This window comes from Dasypus novemcinctus, chromosome 12 (assembly GCF_030445035.2).
Source record: "Dasypus novemcinctus isolate mDasNov1 chromosome 12, mDasNov1.1.hap2, whole genome shotgun sequence".
NCBI classification, from domain to species: domain Eukaryota; kingdom Metazoa; phylum Chordata; class Mammalia; order Cingulata; family Dasypodidae; genus Dasypus; species Dasypus novemcinctus.
In genome coordinates, this window is record NC_080684.1 from 26,707,081 (window position 1) to 26,724,941 (window position 17,861).

The 17,861-nt window shown below is 34.5% G+C and overlaps 1 protein-coding gene across 1 annotated transcript; it reads right to left on the reverse strand.

Moving 5' to 3' along the window:
* Positions 1-8,385: 8,385 nt before the first annotated feature.
* LOC101442802 (olfactory receptor 6C75-like) lies at positions 8,386-9,321 on the reverse strand. The gene has a single exon (XM_004463964.2). It carries the CDS (start codon positions 9,319-9,321, stop codon positions 8,386-8,388), a length of 936 nt encoding a protein of 311 aa, XP_004464021.2.
* Between the last annotated feature and the right edge of the window lie 8,540 nt (positions 9,322-17,861).

Below are 17,861 nucleotides of genomic sequence, written 5' to 3' on the forward strand. Positions count from 1 at the left end.
AGCTGTCTTTGCTTATCTCTGCACAAGCTATCTCTTTTTGCTTGAAGTTTGAAAATGACTTCTAACATCTCTGCTCTTAGATAGGATATGAGCCTAGGGACAAAGTTTCTTGTTCAATGACAAAACATCCTTGAGAAATTCAACTTTAACTACAGCCCCTGGCTGAATCCAAAACTACATGATATATATGCAAGAGAAATAAACCATTTGAAGCCCTCTCTGCATATGAGTATTGGTGTGTGAGTCTTTCATTCTGGTGGAATTTATGACTGTTATTGTTTTTACTTAGAGACTAAGTGTGGTTTAAGCTAATGTGTATGATTGCCTAGTTGACAAGGGATGGACTGTGATGATTAGGCTAATGTGTGAACTCGGCCAGATAATTGTGCCCAGTTGTGTGGTCAAGCAAGCACTGGGCTAATTGTAATACAAGGACGTTATGGACTTTAAAAGACTTATCTTTTGCTGTTCGGCAACTACTTTGCTGATCATATTCCCACCCCTTAGCCTGGGACTGGATCTAGAGTTCTGTGACTCCAATGCCATTGACCACTTCACTTGTGATGCTAATCCAGAGTTCTGTGACTCCAATGCCATTGACCACTTCACTTGTGATGCTAATCCTATCCTGAAGATCTCATGTTCAGATCCATGGTTCATAGAACAGAAGCTTATTGTCTGCTCTGTGTTGATTCTCATTGTGACTGTTGTGTGTGTGGTTTGGTCTTACATATATATTGTCAGAACAATTCTGAGATTCCCCTCTGCCCAGCAAAGGACAAAGGCCTTTTCCTCCTGTTCTTCCCACATGGTTGTAGTTTCCATCACCTTTGGCAGCTGTATCTATACAGCTAATATACATAAATATACATAAATATACAGCTAACATATATAAAATGTTAAGCCCTCAGCAAACGATGACATGGCCATAAGTAAGGGAGTAACGATACTTACTATTTCCTTCCATTTCCCCCATGTTAAACCCATTTATTTATACCCTGAGGAACAAACAAGTGAAACAAGCTTTTAATGACTTAATGAAAACAATTCTATTACACTCAAGTAAAGATAAAATCTGAGGTGTATGGGTGGGGCCTAAGTATATTTCCTTAAGTTTCTCATCATTTTGCCTTGTCTTTTCCTTGATTTAGTCTTGCATTCAGTATCAACCCTGGTCATGTCACTCCTTGCTTTTTCCTATAAATCAATCTTTTTTATAATGATAACCTTACCAGTGCTGAAAGGATTGGGGGATTTACCACAAAATATTGGGGCAAAGTACACATCACATCTTTAAAACAAACCTACTAAATTGAGGAGAGAAATCATATTTTAAAAAAACACAATATTTCTAAGCAGTAACAACAAAATATTTAAACATCTCTCAACACATTTTTTAAAAACAAGGAGTAGGCATAAAGGTTTAATTTTCTCAAACACATTTATTAATGAAGAAACTTTAAAACCTCAAGATTCACTACTTTATTGACTTGAATTAATCCAATATAGAGGGAATAAAATCCCTCTGACAAAGGACCTGATATTAGTTAAAATGAAGATTGACTAACACTGGTAATGCCTGTTAGAAAACTTTTTTTTTTTGAAATTACAAAAAAAAAAAAATAGGCCACAATTAATATTCAAGTGTCAACTTAAATGTTAAATATATAAAGGATTTAATGTAAGGAAAAAGATGGCCAGAACTCCAAGGAAATAGGCTAGAAAGCTAATACAATTTTTTTATTTAAAAAAGTATGACAAATATACAGGAAATGGAGATAAGAGAAACAGAGAATAATATGAAAATTATAATCAAATGATTTGTTTGTTAAAATGAAAACCTCAGTCATTTCAACAGTGTGAACTATGTATACAATAATATTCCTAAATGAAAGATCTGCATGTGATTACTTTTATATACTTCACCACTTTCTACTTTAATGGCCCAAAGTACTAAACTTTCTTTGATCCTTCTTTTCGTTCCTCACTCCAATGCTCACCCTGGGCACCTGTAAGCAGAAATCTTCCTCTCATTTTCCAACTACCCAACCACCCACAAATACTCCAAGTCTCATTTTAAATGGCATACCACCTGGAATCTTTCTCTGATCTCCTACTTCTCTACCACCAACTCTATCCCAACCCTGGATTAGGCCTCCCAGGCACACATTCCTGTCATATACTAATCTTCTGAGGTCATAACTCTTACTAAACTACAAATGTCTATTTACTTGTCTGTATTCTACTCTAAATGAAAAATATCATGGAAATTGCCTATTTTGTATGCCAAATCCTAGCATGCTTTATGCCTAGAAGATAGCCAAATGTTAATGACATAATCGATACTATATCAAACGGTGATTTGGTATTTCTGACAATGAGAAACAAGGATCATTATGTAAAGATAAAATATAAAAATAATATTTGACATTGATCTCTGAACCAAAGACAAAAGAAGGGCATGAAGATTAACTATCATGTTAACTTTTTTAAAAATTTCTAAATGAATTAATGAGAATGAAAATCAAAATTTATTGAAAATTTATAATATTGGTAAACCTAAAAATGACCCTGCAAGTTATTTTTATAGCCAAAATTTATAAAAGGAGATATTAAAATATAGAGCACTTGACTAATGTTAGTAAGTGGTGGAATGAGGATTCAAGACGACTTATATTCAATTTGAAATGATCTCTTTGTTCTAATATAGGTAACTGTTTCTGCATATAGACTTCAAAATGACTTCAAGGAACATTCCAAGAAATACTTACCAGTGCTGAAGTGAGCAAGATTTATATAATAAATGATGTAAAAGATAAAAGTAAAATTAAATTTATGTAAATACATTCATATTATTAATGCAATATTAATAAAATAATATTAATTATTATAATTGGATAATAAAATATGAAACTGAATTTTTCAAATCAGATTGCTAATATATAGAAGTAAATATAAAGTAGAAATGTGGAGGCCAAAACAAAAGAAGGGAAAAAAATGAATATAATCTGAGATTTCAACCTTACTGAGAAAATGTGATCAGTAAGGCTTACTCCTGGCACTTTTCTTCGTGGTGGTCCTCTGTTCTCCTGTGCCAGCTTCCTAATGTGATCCCATTAAGACACCAAGAGAGCCCTGCATGGATTTCTCAAAATCTGGGAATGCCTAAGGAGTGGTTCTCCAAGTTCAGCCCCCAGATCAGGACCAAAAATATTTAGTGGCTTTCCAAACTTCAACCAGACAAAAGTATTTAGGTACCTATCCTCATCCTATGGTTAAGATTTAACTTCAGATTGTTAACATTTAACTTCTTTGACTCTTTGTTTCTGCCATAGCCTATGCTACTTCTCTGTCAGCTTATATTAAAAAAATACACTACACATATACAAACAGAGAGAGCAAGAGCGAGAAAGAGAGAATGAGAGAGAGAGAGAGACTGAGAGAGGTACTCTGGAATGTTATAGATATCAACTTTAGTTAAGTTCTAATCTTTGTTTCTTTCTCTATGTGGGAATTCCTTTGCCTACACCATCAAGATGGTGTAGAGTTCAGGTTCTGACTATACATTCCTTAGTGGTATCACTTTATATGACTTCTGCCACACTAGTAGTTACTGTCTTCTTTACCCAAAGCTTTATAATCACAATATAAAAAGCTTGTATATCCTCTGGGCTCATCACTTGGTGACCTATGTATATGGTATCAACATTATTTAAATTCTAAACCATAACAAGATTATTAATTGGTAATAAATAATCATATCCTTAATCAATGTGAGTTCCAAAAAATTAAAAAATAGATAGGTATAAATATTTGTAGATTGAAGAATGTGGTTTGGATAAGAGCCTTTCCTTAAACTGCCCTGACTTACCTGCCAAGACAGAAGCAGAATATTTCTAAAATTGTAAGGCCAGGGCACTCTATCCTCAGTGAGGTAAGTCAATGGCAATGGTGACTTGGCTGTTTCATGGGTAGGCACTCACTGAGATGCAAAGGAAAAGGTCAAGCCATTCATAAGCAGTGATTTTAACCCAATCTCAACAAGCAGATAACTGGGCAAGAATCTAAGTTTATTGATCACTCCCCAATGGAAATTTTTGAATATACACAAAAGGAGGAGACATTTCATACTCAATGTGCTTGAATCAAAATGCAAACAAGATCCACACAACACACTGGTGGCTATTGTACTTAAACCATTTTCATTTTCCACAGTTCTTTTGGTTTTGTTAATAGCAATATTTGATAAAGAAAACAATTCATTTGTGCCTGACAGTATGCTAGGTTATTTAATTTAACTGCTTCCTTAATGGTTTCAATTAACTTGTTTCTCTATCACCTAATTTCCTATGTGTCAATTATATCTAGACACTTTATTAGATTTAATTTCCTATTTTTAGGCAAATACAGTTAAAATGTGAAGTCCTATACTTCTCATTGTATTAAATCATGAGACACATAATGTCTGACTGACATATTCTTAGTAATGCCTAACTTGATAAGTATGTTCAGGTTATCAACCTAATATCTCTATTACAAATATCACCAACATTTCAATAATAGTTTTTTGCATATTTAGCATATATATTGCCTAGATCCATAATATCACTAATATGTCTAAAATGCTGTTTTCTTTTGGATTTTTATGAATTAACAGCTCCTTTCATTAACTCTGTGATTACCTAAAATACAGTAAATACCAAAAAGATGAGATAAATACTTGGTTCTTTACCCCCTTCACCAATGTTTTGGGATGGAGATTTAAGGTCCTAGCAACTTCCATCAGTGATAAATCAGTTCTTTCCTTTTATTATCTTATAAACTCATGGATTTTTATATATTTGATATATTTTTATTATAATCATTATTATATATTTATGTCGACTTGTCATATCTTAAGCTAGTAAGCCAAGGTGTAGGTTTCAAATTGGTTTCTGTGTCCTCCTGATATGAATGTTTTGCTTCCTTTTCTTCTGGCACAATGAGAAGTTGCAAACGCAGTTTGTATGCATCCTACTGCTAGCCCAGAAATAGCTATTTCTTCATGAAACACTGGTTCTCTTGGTGGGAAATAGTATCTAGACACTACAATCCCTCCCACTGCCAGAAGTGCTTAGAAACAAACATGACCTCAATTAATGCCAAAGAATTTCCACTATGTAATTTTATAGGTTTAGCTTCTACCCTTGGAATGGACTCAGAAAATAGACTCTTTTTTTTTTAATTGATTTTGTAAAAATATTACATTAAAAAAATATATATGAGGACCCCTTCAACCCCACCACCCCACCCCACCACCCCCCCCCCCCCCAGCAACACTCATTCCCATCATCATGACACATCCATTGCATTTGGTAAGTACGTCTCTGGTCACCTCTGCACCTCATGGTCAATGGTCCACATCATGGCCCATACTGTCCCCCATTCCATCCAGTGGGCCCTGTGAGGATTTACAATGTCCGGTGATTGCCCCTGAAGCACCATCCTGGGCAGCTCCATGTCCCCAAGACGCCTCCACATCTCGTCTCCTCCTGCCACTCCCCATACCCATTAGCCACCATGTCCACTTTTCCCACTCCAATGCCACCTTTTCTCTGTGGACATTGGATCAATTGTGTTCATTGCACTTCTATGTCAAGAGGAGGCTCAAATTCCTCATGGATACTGGATGCAATCCTCTCACTTTCAGTTGTAGGCACTCTAGGCTCCATGGTGTGGTGGTTGTCCTTCTTCAACTCCATCTTAGCTGAGTGAGGTGAGTCCAATAAATCAGATTGTAGGTGCTGGAGTCTGTTGAGGCTCAGGGCCTGGCTATCACATTGTCAGTCCAGAGATTCATAATAAATACTTCTTCATACATTACCCTGTGAGTACTATATGTAGACATGTTCATTTGACAACTGAACATTCAGTCCTATTGGTATAAAATGCATATTTATCCTAGCCTTCTTAGTTTAAACATAGTTTTGGATAGCTATTTTTAATTGAATTTGCATTTTAATCTCAAAGAAAAATTATGATATAAGTCTCCTCCTCTATTCTGACGCTTTGATTAACTCAATCTTGGAATAACTATAGGAAGTACCTAAATATGTCAGCTTTTTTTTCCTCAGAGGGCTAAACATGGATACACTAAAATTCAGAGCTTTTATTTTGATATTCATTCTACATTATGTCAAATCTATAGGTTCTAAAATGAAATATTTTGCATCTCATCTGTACTAATAACTAAATAAAACACAAGACTATAATATAGAGCATGTTATCAAACTCCTGTCACTGTACCTACTTTTATGTTTGTTCTATCACCAGAACCAAATTTGCAGACCTCATACAATGTGTTTCCAAAAATTTGAACAGAATCAATCTGAGAAATATTTTGCCCTATCTTCAGATACCCCTAGAGAACAATTCAAAATTTCAAAGAAATATACAACAGAATTTGCTGTAAAAGCAACTGATAGAAGTTAAAAAGCAAGTATTTATATATTTTATATAAGTCAATTTTCTACTGAATTTTAGAGGATATTTAATATTCTATTTCTAGCAGACTCTGAAATTGATCTTCAAAATTGACTTTGCAGGCACAACCACTCAAAGACAGAATCAGAAATGTAAATCCTAAATCTTCAAAAGGAAACAGGATGGCAAAAGATAAGTGGCAAGTGATGGTATAGAAGAGAGACAGTGGGGAGATAGAGGTTCTACTTCCATTTCTATGAACTGTGATAGAATAAGAAATATGGGAAAGTTTCCCCTGCACTCAGGCCATACTGAGATCTTAGCTAATCTACACTAAATAGAATAAAGGTAATCACAACATTCTTAATCCTAGAAATCTATCACAAGATTTCTTTGTCCCTTAAGCATTAAACATTTTCCCATAAGTCTGTCATTTCCTTTAATTTGAAATTTTCCAATTACCCTTCAATAATGTGAAAACACCATTCTTTAACCTTGGGAATGTGCATTAATGTGTTCACATTCTCTTTCCCATATTTCTCTTGTTCAACAGCCACACTTTACAGTAGAGTCAAGTGGATTAACAACAATAACAACAACAACAACAACAACAAAAACACTGACTACACTGGCCTTTTTGAGGAGCCAACCTTTGTCCCTATCACTAACAACACCAAAATTCAGACACTGAAACAGAATATCCAAAAATAAGTGAAAATTAAATGGCAAAGTAATTATTATAGCAATAAAGGAACATTTTAGATAGAAGAGAAATTTGCTTTATTCAATCAAGGAAATTCTGTGGATAAAATGGGATACACCTTTGGCTTTGAAGAAAGGCAATGACAAATTTTCTCTTACATTATAATTGAATTCATTACTATCATAACTGGGTTTATCCATTTCAGAAATTCACAAGTTTAGAATTTTAATTAAAAACATTTCTACTATGGGTCATACAAAATAATTCTTATTTATTATAAATTATTTATCACATACACAAAGAGCAAAATTTACTTTGCTCATGCTGAATTAAAAAGCTACTGATATTCTATTCACAAACTATTGTGATTAATAATCGAAGAAAATGTGGCATTGGTGGCTATGGTGGCTGCTGGGGTGGGGAATGGGAGGAAGAGATCAGATGTGGGGGCGGTTTCAGGGCTTGGAGTTGTCCTGGGCGATGCTGCAGGGACAGTTACCAGACATTGTATGTCCTCCCATGGCCCACTGGGTGGAATGTGGGAGAGTGTGGTCTATGGTGTGGACCATTGACCGTGGGGTACAGCGGTGCTCAGAGATGTGTTCATCAGGTGCAGTGGATGTCCCTTGATGATGGAGGAGGTTGTTGTTATGGGGGAAGGAGTGGAGTGAGGGGGGGTGAGAGGTATATGGGGACCTCATATTTTTTAATGTAACATTAAAAAAATGAAGAAAGAAAAAAAGCGTTCTGTAAAATAATTTTAAATTAAACCCTACTCTAATTTACATTATAATTTTTACAATCTGTTCACACATAAATGATACTTATCAAATATGAATTTATTCCCAAAAGCTTAATGATATATCTTATTTTTAGAATTTCCTTGACTAAATACTTGATTTTACAATTACTTTTATTCCGTTTTGCCTTAAAAATATGATTCTGCTTACAAATACTTCACTCATATGCCAGGTTCTGGAAATGAATCCAGCATCTCACTGGAAACATCTGTTTCAAGCAATATGATCTATAAAGAATATCACATTCAAAACTCTGAATTACTTTAGTGGTTATAGGCCAGGTTTCTGACATGGAAGGAGGCTTAATATGGACTGAAATTCCTGATATAATCTGCAATATGTACAGAGTAAGACAAAATAAACCAAGATAAATACAGCAATATTTTCACTCATTTTTCATTCATATTTTTTGTAAGTTTCTCATTTGTTTGAGGCAAATATAACTTTCCGGACCATGTCCTTGAAAGCTTGTTTCACTTGCTGGTTCCTTAGTGTATAAATGAAGGGGTTCAACAAGGGGGCAACTGAGGTATTGAGCACTGCTACTCCTTTGCTTAAAGTCACTCTGTCATTTGCTGATGGTTTTATGTACATGAAGATGCAACTACCATAAGAGATAGAGACCACAATCATGTGGGAAGAACAAGTAGAAAAGGCTTTTGTCCTTTGCTGAGCAGAAGGGAATTTGAGAATTGTCTTGATGATGTAGCCATAAGAAAGAATCACTAATATCAATGTGACCATTAGTGTCACTACAGCCAAGAAAAAAGACATTAGTTCTAGGAAATGTGTATCTGAGCAAGAGATCTGCAAGATGGGAGAAGAATCACAAATAAAATGATCAATGACATTGGAAGCACAGAACTCCAACTTGAGTCCCATAATTACTGGGGGAAAGACAATCAGGAATCCAGTTACCCAAGAGCTGATTACAAGTTGGTAGCAAACTCTGTTGCTCATGATGGTGGTATAATGAAGGGGTTTACAGATAGCTACATAGCGGTCATAGGACATGGCAGTCAGAAGGTAAAATTCAGTTACCCCCAAGAAGATGAAGAAAAATAACTGAGTCATACAACCCATATAGGAAATTGTTCTGTCCTTTGTCACAAGACTCATCAGGAATCTTGGAATACAAACAGTTGTGAATGAGATTTCTAAAAAGGAGAAATTCCGTAGGAAAAAATACATTGGTGTCTTAAGGTGGGAATCCAGCAGAGTAAGAATGATGATTGTTAAGTTTCCTGTCACACTCAACATGTAGGTAAAAAATAGAAAAAGGAAAATTACAATCTGCAACTCAGGATCATTTGTCAGACCCAAAAGAATGAATTCTGTCTCCACTGAATGGTTCATTTCTCCCTTAAGGATTTTATCAAAGCTAAACAAAAAAGGATAAAAAGTAAAATAAGATTTGATAGGATTAGCTATTAGAGTAATAAGAAAGGGCCAAGAAGGGGAAAAAGAAGCTAACGTTCATTGATCATCAATAAAGTACCAAACAATATACAGGAAGATTTAAATGAATTACCTTATTAATAGCTCCAACAACCTTCCTTGAGTAGGGTGTTACCATCCCCACTTTTTCAGGGAAAGAAATGGAGGCTGTGATTAAATACCTTGCCTGGAGTATATTTCTAAATCCTAGCTTTCTAGGATAAAGCTTGTGAATCTTTAACAAAAATAAATGCCAAAGACACAAACCAGACAATCGCTTCAGAATACCTTCTGTGAGATCTAGGCATCTATATATATATTTCAAAATATAACAGGTTCATAGCCACATTGAAAAGTACTGTGCTGATAATTCAAGGTAGAAATTGAACCCAAAGTCTTTTAAATACAACACAATGCCTTTTTCAATTCCGTCATTCAAAATATCTATAACAAGGTCTTAGCCTTGTGTGCATGAATAGGTTTCAATATGTTCTGGAATTCACTTAAATTCTATGAAACCTGGGAAAGACACATGACACAACATTCATGAGAAAAGACACATGTGAATCTCTGTGTGTATCTCTGTGTGATCGTGAATCTCTGTGTGTATATTGCTGCTTCAAGAATGGCAACAAGACCAATATTCAGACTCTATTATAATAGAGTATAATTATGTCATCAGAGAGCTGAAAGAGATTTCCTAGATCAGTTTGTTCAATCTTGGATATAAGGATAAAACCTGCTGTAAAAAATTAAGAAACATAACTATTTTCCAGAATTTACTTTTAAGATTTCACTTATGATATTTGACAGCTCTTAAGAAGAAAACAAATCTTTAGAACATAAGTAAATATAAATAAAAGTGATAGGTCTTCTATGAGATCAAATAGCATGCAATCTCTTACAACCACATTTTAAAACATCAGTTTTCACTCCTTAAACACATTTTAGAAATTAGCTACATTGTCGTTAAGATCTTTATCAAGGCAGTTTTTTTCCCCTTCTTGAAAATTTTCTGTTAGCCAGATTGTAGATTAGTTGGTTTATTTCCATAGGGAGTTTCTCATGAAACCGTCCCTAAGAGACAAGAAAACCAATTATGTCAAAAAATGTATTTTCTCTTCTTTAGAATTTTTTTTAAACTATGAAATCTTGCACTGCTGTTGAGGACCCTCATTCCCCATTTAGTCCTCTCTTCAACTGTCTTTTAAAATTACCATATATGTAAAATTTTTACCTTTGTGCTCATTTTGTTTCCTCAGTTCCAATTTCAAAACTTCTTAATGCGGTTTTGCTCAGAACAATTCTGTATAGCTTCCTTGTTCAATTTCCTCCTAGTTTGATAAAAAATAATGTGACCTTGTCTAGAGAATTTGGTTGAGTATCATAGTAATTTTCAGAGTCAAATGAAAAAGGTTTTACAATAATTCATGCTCTTTCCCATGGTCTGAGTGTGTTGTCATTTATTGACTGCCAAATGACAACCATGTGTTCTTGCTCATAACTGTTCTCCTGTAAGCGGCAGCTGCCTAACTCCTTTTTGTCTTTATTAAGAAATGGAAAAATATGTCCCTAAGAAGCTGTAGTAAGGCAAAAAATTGTGAACCATAATGTGGAAAAATTATAGCCAGGGATTGAAGATATCTCTTTCTAGAGAACAGCTCTTCATTTATTTTTGCTCAACTTATCCATTGCTATACCCAATCTATATAACTAACCAAAAAGAAAATAACCCAAAGTGCATATTTAGTTGAATTTTTATGAATGTGTACCCTTACATTTTATATTTGTATATACAAAATATTGTAAAATGATTACCCTAAAGGAAAAATTCAAACCACTGGTATATATCTGCCTTCGATTTTCACAAAAATCACCTGATTTTACAATTAAAACCAAAATTTCAAATTTCTAAAACACCTTACCATTGTTCTGTAATTTCTTCTATATGTGAAAAGGGAGGGGAAAAAAGAGCTAAAGAATTTTGAATGTGCTCACAGTCTATACAAATTTATTTTGACAAGAAATTGAAAGAAAAAGTTTAGGTTGTGACAATTTAAAAAGGTGAGAGTATGTAACCTGTGCTTCTGAAAATTTTCTACTACTGTACCCTCAACCCTGTGAATTTGAAATTGTGGCGGTGTTCACCACTTAGATATTACAAACTGCATTGTATTTGGTTTCTCTCTCAGATAAGACAAATTTTCTTATATCTCCTTCAATTAGGTTGAAATGATGTCATACCTAAGACATCATTTACTCTTGACTCTTATGTATGACTCTTATGTCATACATAAGAGTAAAATACATTCTTATATTCTTAATAATTTGGAAAGGAAATATAAAAAAATTCAGGACTATCTGATATAAAGCATCATTATACCTCTCGGCAAGGAGCTATTTCATTGCTAATTCTACAGTGTAAAAAAGCAAGTGCTATTTTTCATTATTTTATTAATTACATACTGAAGGGATTCCATTGGGAGGGGAAACAAGACAAAGCAACACATAAGAAAACTTTCCCTTAGGATTAATGATCAGAAGGCAGTAATATGCAGAATAAAAACTACTTGTATAGCATGTTGTAATAGAAGGTGATGCATCAGTATACCTAAGGAGAAATGAGTTTCTTATGTATGATACTGTTTGCTCCAAACTAATCAATTTGCAGACAGTATACATTAATATATAAAGTGCAACAGAAAGAAATCATTGACACAACACTCAAAAGAAGCATAATCAAATGGAATAAGATATGAGGCAAATGGGGATTTGACAGCTGTGCATGTGGAGTATAAAATATACTTCCAGTGACATAGAAAAATAAGAAAGTTTGGAAATACTGCATCAGTAATTGAAAATATATCTTCCAGATACATTTAAAAGTATTAATATTAAAAGTTGACTATTCTTATCCTTGACTTACTGTATTTGAAGGGAAGAGAACACCCTAAGTGGAAGGGAACTGCAACATTATCCCCTAAGATCCCTTAACACAGGAAGGCAGGGGCTAGACAATGTGCACAGGCCATGGCATCGTCAGGAGACGTAAAAGAGAGGGGAACCCTGGTCCACCTGGTTGGAAAGTTATGCCAGGAAAATAGCACAGCTCTGTTTCATAAAGATGACATTCTTTCAGGCAAATAAAGGCACTATTTGTGACTATTTTTTCATGACAAACTATGAAATAAAACACATTGATATGTGTAGCTCTGGGTTACTCCCAGTGCCCTCAGACTGTAGGGTCATTTCACTAGTTAAGAAAACATTTGGTAAATGTAAACTTTAAGCTTTCCCTTTCTCTAGGCCTGAAAAATTTGAACGCATATCAAAATAATTATAAAAGAAATCATTTTAAACATCAATAATGAATAACCAACTCTTTTAGTGAAAAATATGAGGTAAAATATTCATCGTGCTGTAATTTAAAGAAAGGGATATCTGAGAAATGAGAGGAACTACTATTTTATGAAATTAAATTATTGAAAGGAATAAAAAAAAACCTTTTGGAAAAGACTAAATTGTGGTCAACAGGACACCAGATGGCATGCAGCTATGAAATTAAAGCAGAGATTAGTAAAGGGACATATATGAACTTGGTAAAAAATTAAAAAAAAAAAAAAAAAAGCATGATTTCCAAAAACCCAATGAAGCCAGTAAGCAATACAGTGTGTGCTATGGAAAACTAAATCAGTGATGTCCAAAGAAGATTCAAGAAATAGCCTGTCATTCCAATAATAATAATACTAATAATTAAAATTTTGAGAAGTAAAAGGCAGGAAAGAGTTCTAGATGATCTATTGTGGATAAAATATACCCTCCAGAAATAGAAAATTTACCTAACATAGGAAAAAGGAATTTAAAAAGGAAAGTATATAACTTATTTCTACTCTAAAGAAAGACTTGACTCTACAAATTGAAAAGGAATATCAAATGCCAAGCAAAATTACTATAAAGTAATAGAAGTGCAACTCTTGAAAATACTCTTTTAAAAACTTTCTTAAACTATTTGAAACAGAAAAGCAATGTATCTACCAAAATGACTTCTTTACCTACATAACACCAGAAGGCAATGGAACAGTGTCTTTAAAATTCTTATGGAAAAACGTTTTAAATTTAAGAACCATACATTCCCAACAAGTGATAATTTATTTGCAAAACAATAAATATAATTCTATGGGCAAGCAAGGATTCTGTTTATATACAATCTTCTTGTAAAAATACAATTGTTATAAAACAAAGACAAACTCAATAAGACAAATCCAAATACATATCTGAAAATTGAAAAAGTAACATAATTAAGTGATGCTGATACTAAAAAGCAGTAATAATTAGAGCAAAAACTTTAAAAAATTCTTACCACAAAATTTAATGTAAAGGTAAAAAAAAACATTTTTAGAAGTTAAGCAATTGTATAGTCAGAGAGAAAGCATAAATCATGTAATTGATTAAATGTTAATTGCAAATGTATTGAACCAATTTAACCAACTTCATTATTCAGAAATTCCTTTTCTTATTTTTTCTATATTGATATAAGAGAATAAATGTGGTGTATTTACATCACAGATTATTTTTGCTCTATTTTCAATATATTAATGTGTTCTATCTAACTGAAATTTATGTATTGACACTGCTGTTTTGCTAGCAAACATTTGTGATTATTTTATATTTATTGTTTGGGACAAACAGAAGGAGGAATTATTGCTTAATGGATACAGAGTTTCTGTTTAAAGTGATAAAAATTGAGGTCATGGATGTTGTTGATGGTAGTATGATGTTGTAAATGCAATTAATATCATTACGTTGTTTATTGAAAGTAAATCAATAATCAAAAGCCTTCCAGCAAAGAATAATCCAGGACCAGATGACTTTCCTGCTGACTTCTACCAAATATTTAAAGGACTAATATCAATCCTTCTCAAACTATTCAAAAGAATGCAGGAGAATGAACACTTTCAAATTCATTCCATGAGGTCAACATTACTGATACCAAAGCCTGGTAAAGAAGTCATAACAAATAATTACAGATCAATTATCCTTAGGAATACAGATGCAAAAATACTTAACAAAATACTAGCAAACTGAACCCAGTGATATAGTAAAAACCTATACACCATGACCAAATGGGGATCCTCCCAGAAATGCAAGGCTAGTTAAACATACAACAATCATACCTCCTGAAATCCTCTTCATTGCTCAAATGTGGCCTCTCTCCCCTGAACTCAGCATATAAATGCATTACCTTCCCCTCAGCATGGGACATGACTCCCAGGGATGAGACACCCTGGCACTGAGGGATTACTACCAAACATCAGCTAGCAATGCAACTGGAAAAAGATATTGACCAAAAGGGAGAAGAGAGAAAGACAAATGATTTTAATGGCTAAGAGGCTTCAAAGTGAATCAGGAGGTCATTCTAGAGGTTTGGCTTATGTACATCTCAGCAGGATCTCATTGCCAAAGTAAATATTGCTTCAAATAAAGGGCTCCTAAGAGCTCTGGAAACATCAAGACATTTTAGGTCCCTATAAAAACACCCAACATATATCCTAACATATTTATGTTCCCTATGTAAATGCCCTGGAGAACACCCCCCAACCCATGTGCCCCATCAATAACAACCCACATTAGAGTTCCTCTCCTGCCATAGTTGAACCTCTCTGTGGTATTAAACTTCTTCAAGAATGAATCCTAATATATTGCCAAATTCAATTACTAGGAAATTGAAATACAGTGATGGGTTTAAAGTTCAGAACTAGAATACATAGTAATTTAGAAATACTAAAATAAAGTAAAAATAAATTGGTGTATTAATAAAATGAAAACTATTATAAAGCTTTGTTCTAACGTTTTGCCCTTCATCACTGTAATAGGTGTATTTATGTACAGTGGCAAGGCACTTTCATTTCTTCTTCAGTGTCTACATCCTTTCTTTTTTTTCTAATTTTTAATTTTGTCTTCAAAAAAGTTTTAGATCATGGTAATTCACATACACAACCTAGGGGGCTCCCAGATATCCAAAATCAAACCCTTTCCCCTTTCCCCAGCAATGATCTCTTTACATGCTCATGTTATATTTGCTGCAGCTGATGTACAAAATTTGAAACATAGCTATCAAACATGATTCCATTTTGGTTTGCATTATTGTTTATATTTTAGACTGTACAAATTTCTAAATTTTTAGTTTCCTTATGTTTTACATTATAGTTTACCTTTTAGTTTATAGACTTTTATACACTTTAGATGTAAGTTAACATGTCCATCATTGCATGATCTTGTGGAGCACTTCCATTGCTCCCAGTTGCCCTGCTTCCATCGATGCTATACCTCTCTCCCCCTCAACTCAGGGCACACCATGACACTCAATCTTCACTATTTGAGGAACCAGATTTACAGATACTGCAACAATGCTGAGGGCTTGACATACGAGACTTTCCTAACTAATTGGGAGCCAGTGATCCTCTCAAGAGACACAAGACACAATTCCCTCTCTTTGGGAACATCAGGTCTCCCTAGGATGTGGGTACACCTTCACACTAATTGTATGGGTTTCCACACAATGATATAACACACTATGACAAAATGAGCATTCACATACTCCCTAGAAGCTTGTCCCTATACCAGATCCCACCCCCCCTGACTTAAGCACCTTAAACACATGATCCTTCCTTATTATATTTTCTAAAGAGTTTTCACAACAGTATACTTTCAACCATATACCTGACATTCTCCCATAATCAAAGGTTCCCCACAGCCCTCCCCTGAATTCCTTGGGTCATCTGACCCATCCTCCCAACCCTAACCACTCTCAAGTCCACAAAACCCCACCCAAAGATATCCCTATGCCCCTACCATATCCCTTCCCTGTACAAATACCTCCAACTTATCATAGACTTCACCCATGTAGGCATCAACTCACAAACTTTCTCTCCTCCCCAAATTCCTTTAAGCTTATCTTCCAGTCTTTGGCTCTCTGAGCTAGTTCAGTTTGCTTGTTTCATATCAGAGAGGTCATGTACTACTTGTCCTTCAATGCCTGGCTTGCTTCACTCAACATAAGGTCCTCAAGATTCATCCATGTTATCATTATGTGTTTGTAGTGTATTCCTTCTTATAGCTGTGTAGTATTCTATTGTATGTATATACCACATTTTATTTATCCATTCATCCATTGATGGGCATTTGGGTTGATTCCAACTTTTGGCAATAGTGTATAAAGCTGCTATGAACATTGGTGTACATATACCAATTTGTGTCCTTATTTTCAGATCTTCTGGGTATATACCAACAGTGGAATTGCTGGATCATATGGCAAATCTATAGCTAACTTTTTGAGAAACTGCCAGTCTTCCAGAATGGCTGGATCCTTCTGCATTCCCATCAGCAGTGGATGAGTGTTCACATTCCTTCACATCCTCTCCAGTACTTGTAGTCTTCTGTTTCTTATTATAGCTGCCAATCTTAACAGGAGTAAGATGGTATCTCATTGTAGTTTTGATTTGCATTTCCCTAATAGCTAGAGATTTGGAGAATTTTTTCATGTGCTTTTTAGCCATTTGTATTTTTTCTTTGGAAAAGTGTCTGTTTAAATATTTTTCCCATTCTTAAAATGGGTTGCTTGTCTTTTTATTTTCAAGGTATTGGAGTTCTTTACATATGCAGGTTATAAGTCTCCTATCAGATATATGGTTATCAAATATTTTCTCCCATTGTGTAGGCTCTCTTTTCACTTTCATGACAAAATCCTTTGAGGTGCAAAAAGCTTTAATTTTGAGGAAGTCCCATTTATCTATTTGTTCTTTTGCTGCTTGTGCTTTGGGTGTAAAGTTCATGAACCCATTTTCTATTACAAGGTCCTGTCGATGCTTACCTACATTGTTTTCCAAGGTCTCTATGGTCTTGGCTCTTACATTTAGGTCTTTAATCCAGCTTGAGTTGATTTTTGTATAAAGTGTGAAATGGTAATCCTCTTTCCTTCTTTTGCATATGGACATCCAATTCTCTAGACACCATTTGTTGAAGAGGCCATTCTCTCCCAATTGAGTGGACTTGGTGGCCTTGTTGAATATTAGATGACTGTATATATGAGGATCTGTATCAGAATTCTCAATTCGGTTCCATTGGTCAGTGTGTCTATCCTTGTGCCAAGACCATGCTGTTTTCACTACTGTAGCTTTGTAGTATGTTTTGAAGTCTGGTGGTATGATTCCTCCAGTTTCATTTTCCTTTTCAGTATGTCTTTGACTATTCGGGGACTCTTTCAGACAAGGAGATGGTAGAAGAGATGTGATATGGGGGCATTTCGGGATTTTGAGTTGTCCTTAATGATACGACAGGGTCAGATGCTGGACTTTATATATCCTGCCATAACCCACGGAATGTACTGGGGAAGAGTGTGAACTACAGAGTAAACTATTATCCACAAGGTGCAGCAGTGCTCCAAAATGTGTTCGCCGAGT

Excerpts from the sequence above, each read along its gene's own strand:
- LOC101442802 (XM_004463964.2), bottom strand. The coding sequence starts at position 9,321 with ATGAACCATTCAGTGGAGACAGAATTCATTCTTTTGGGTCTGACAAAT.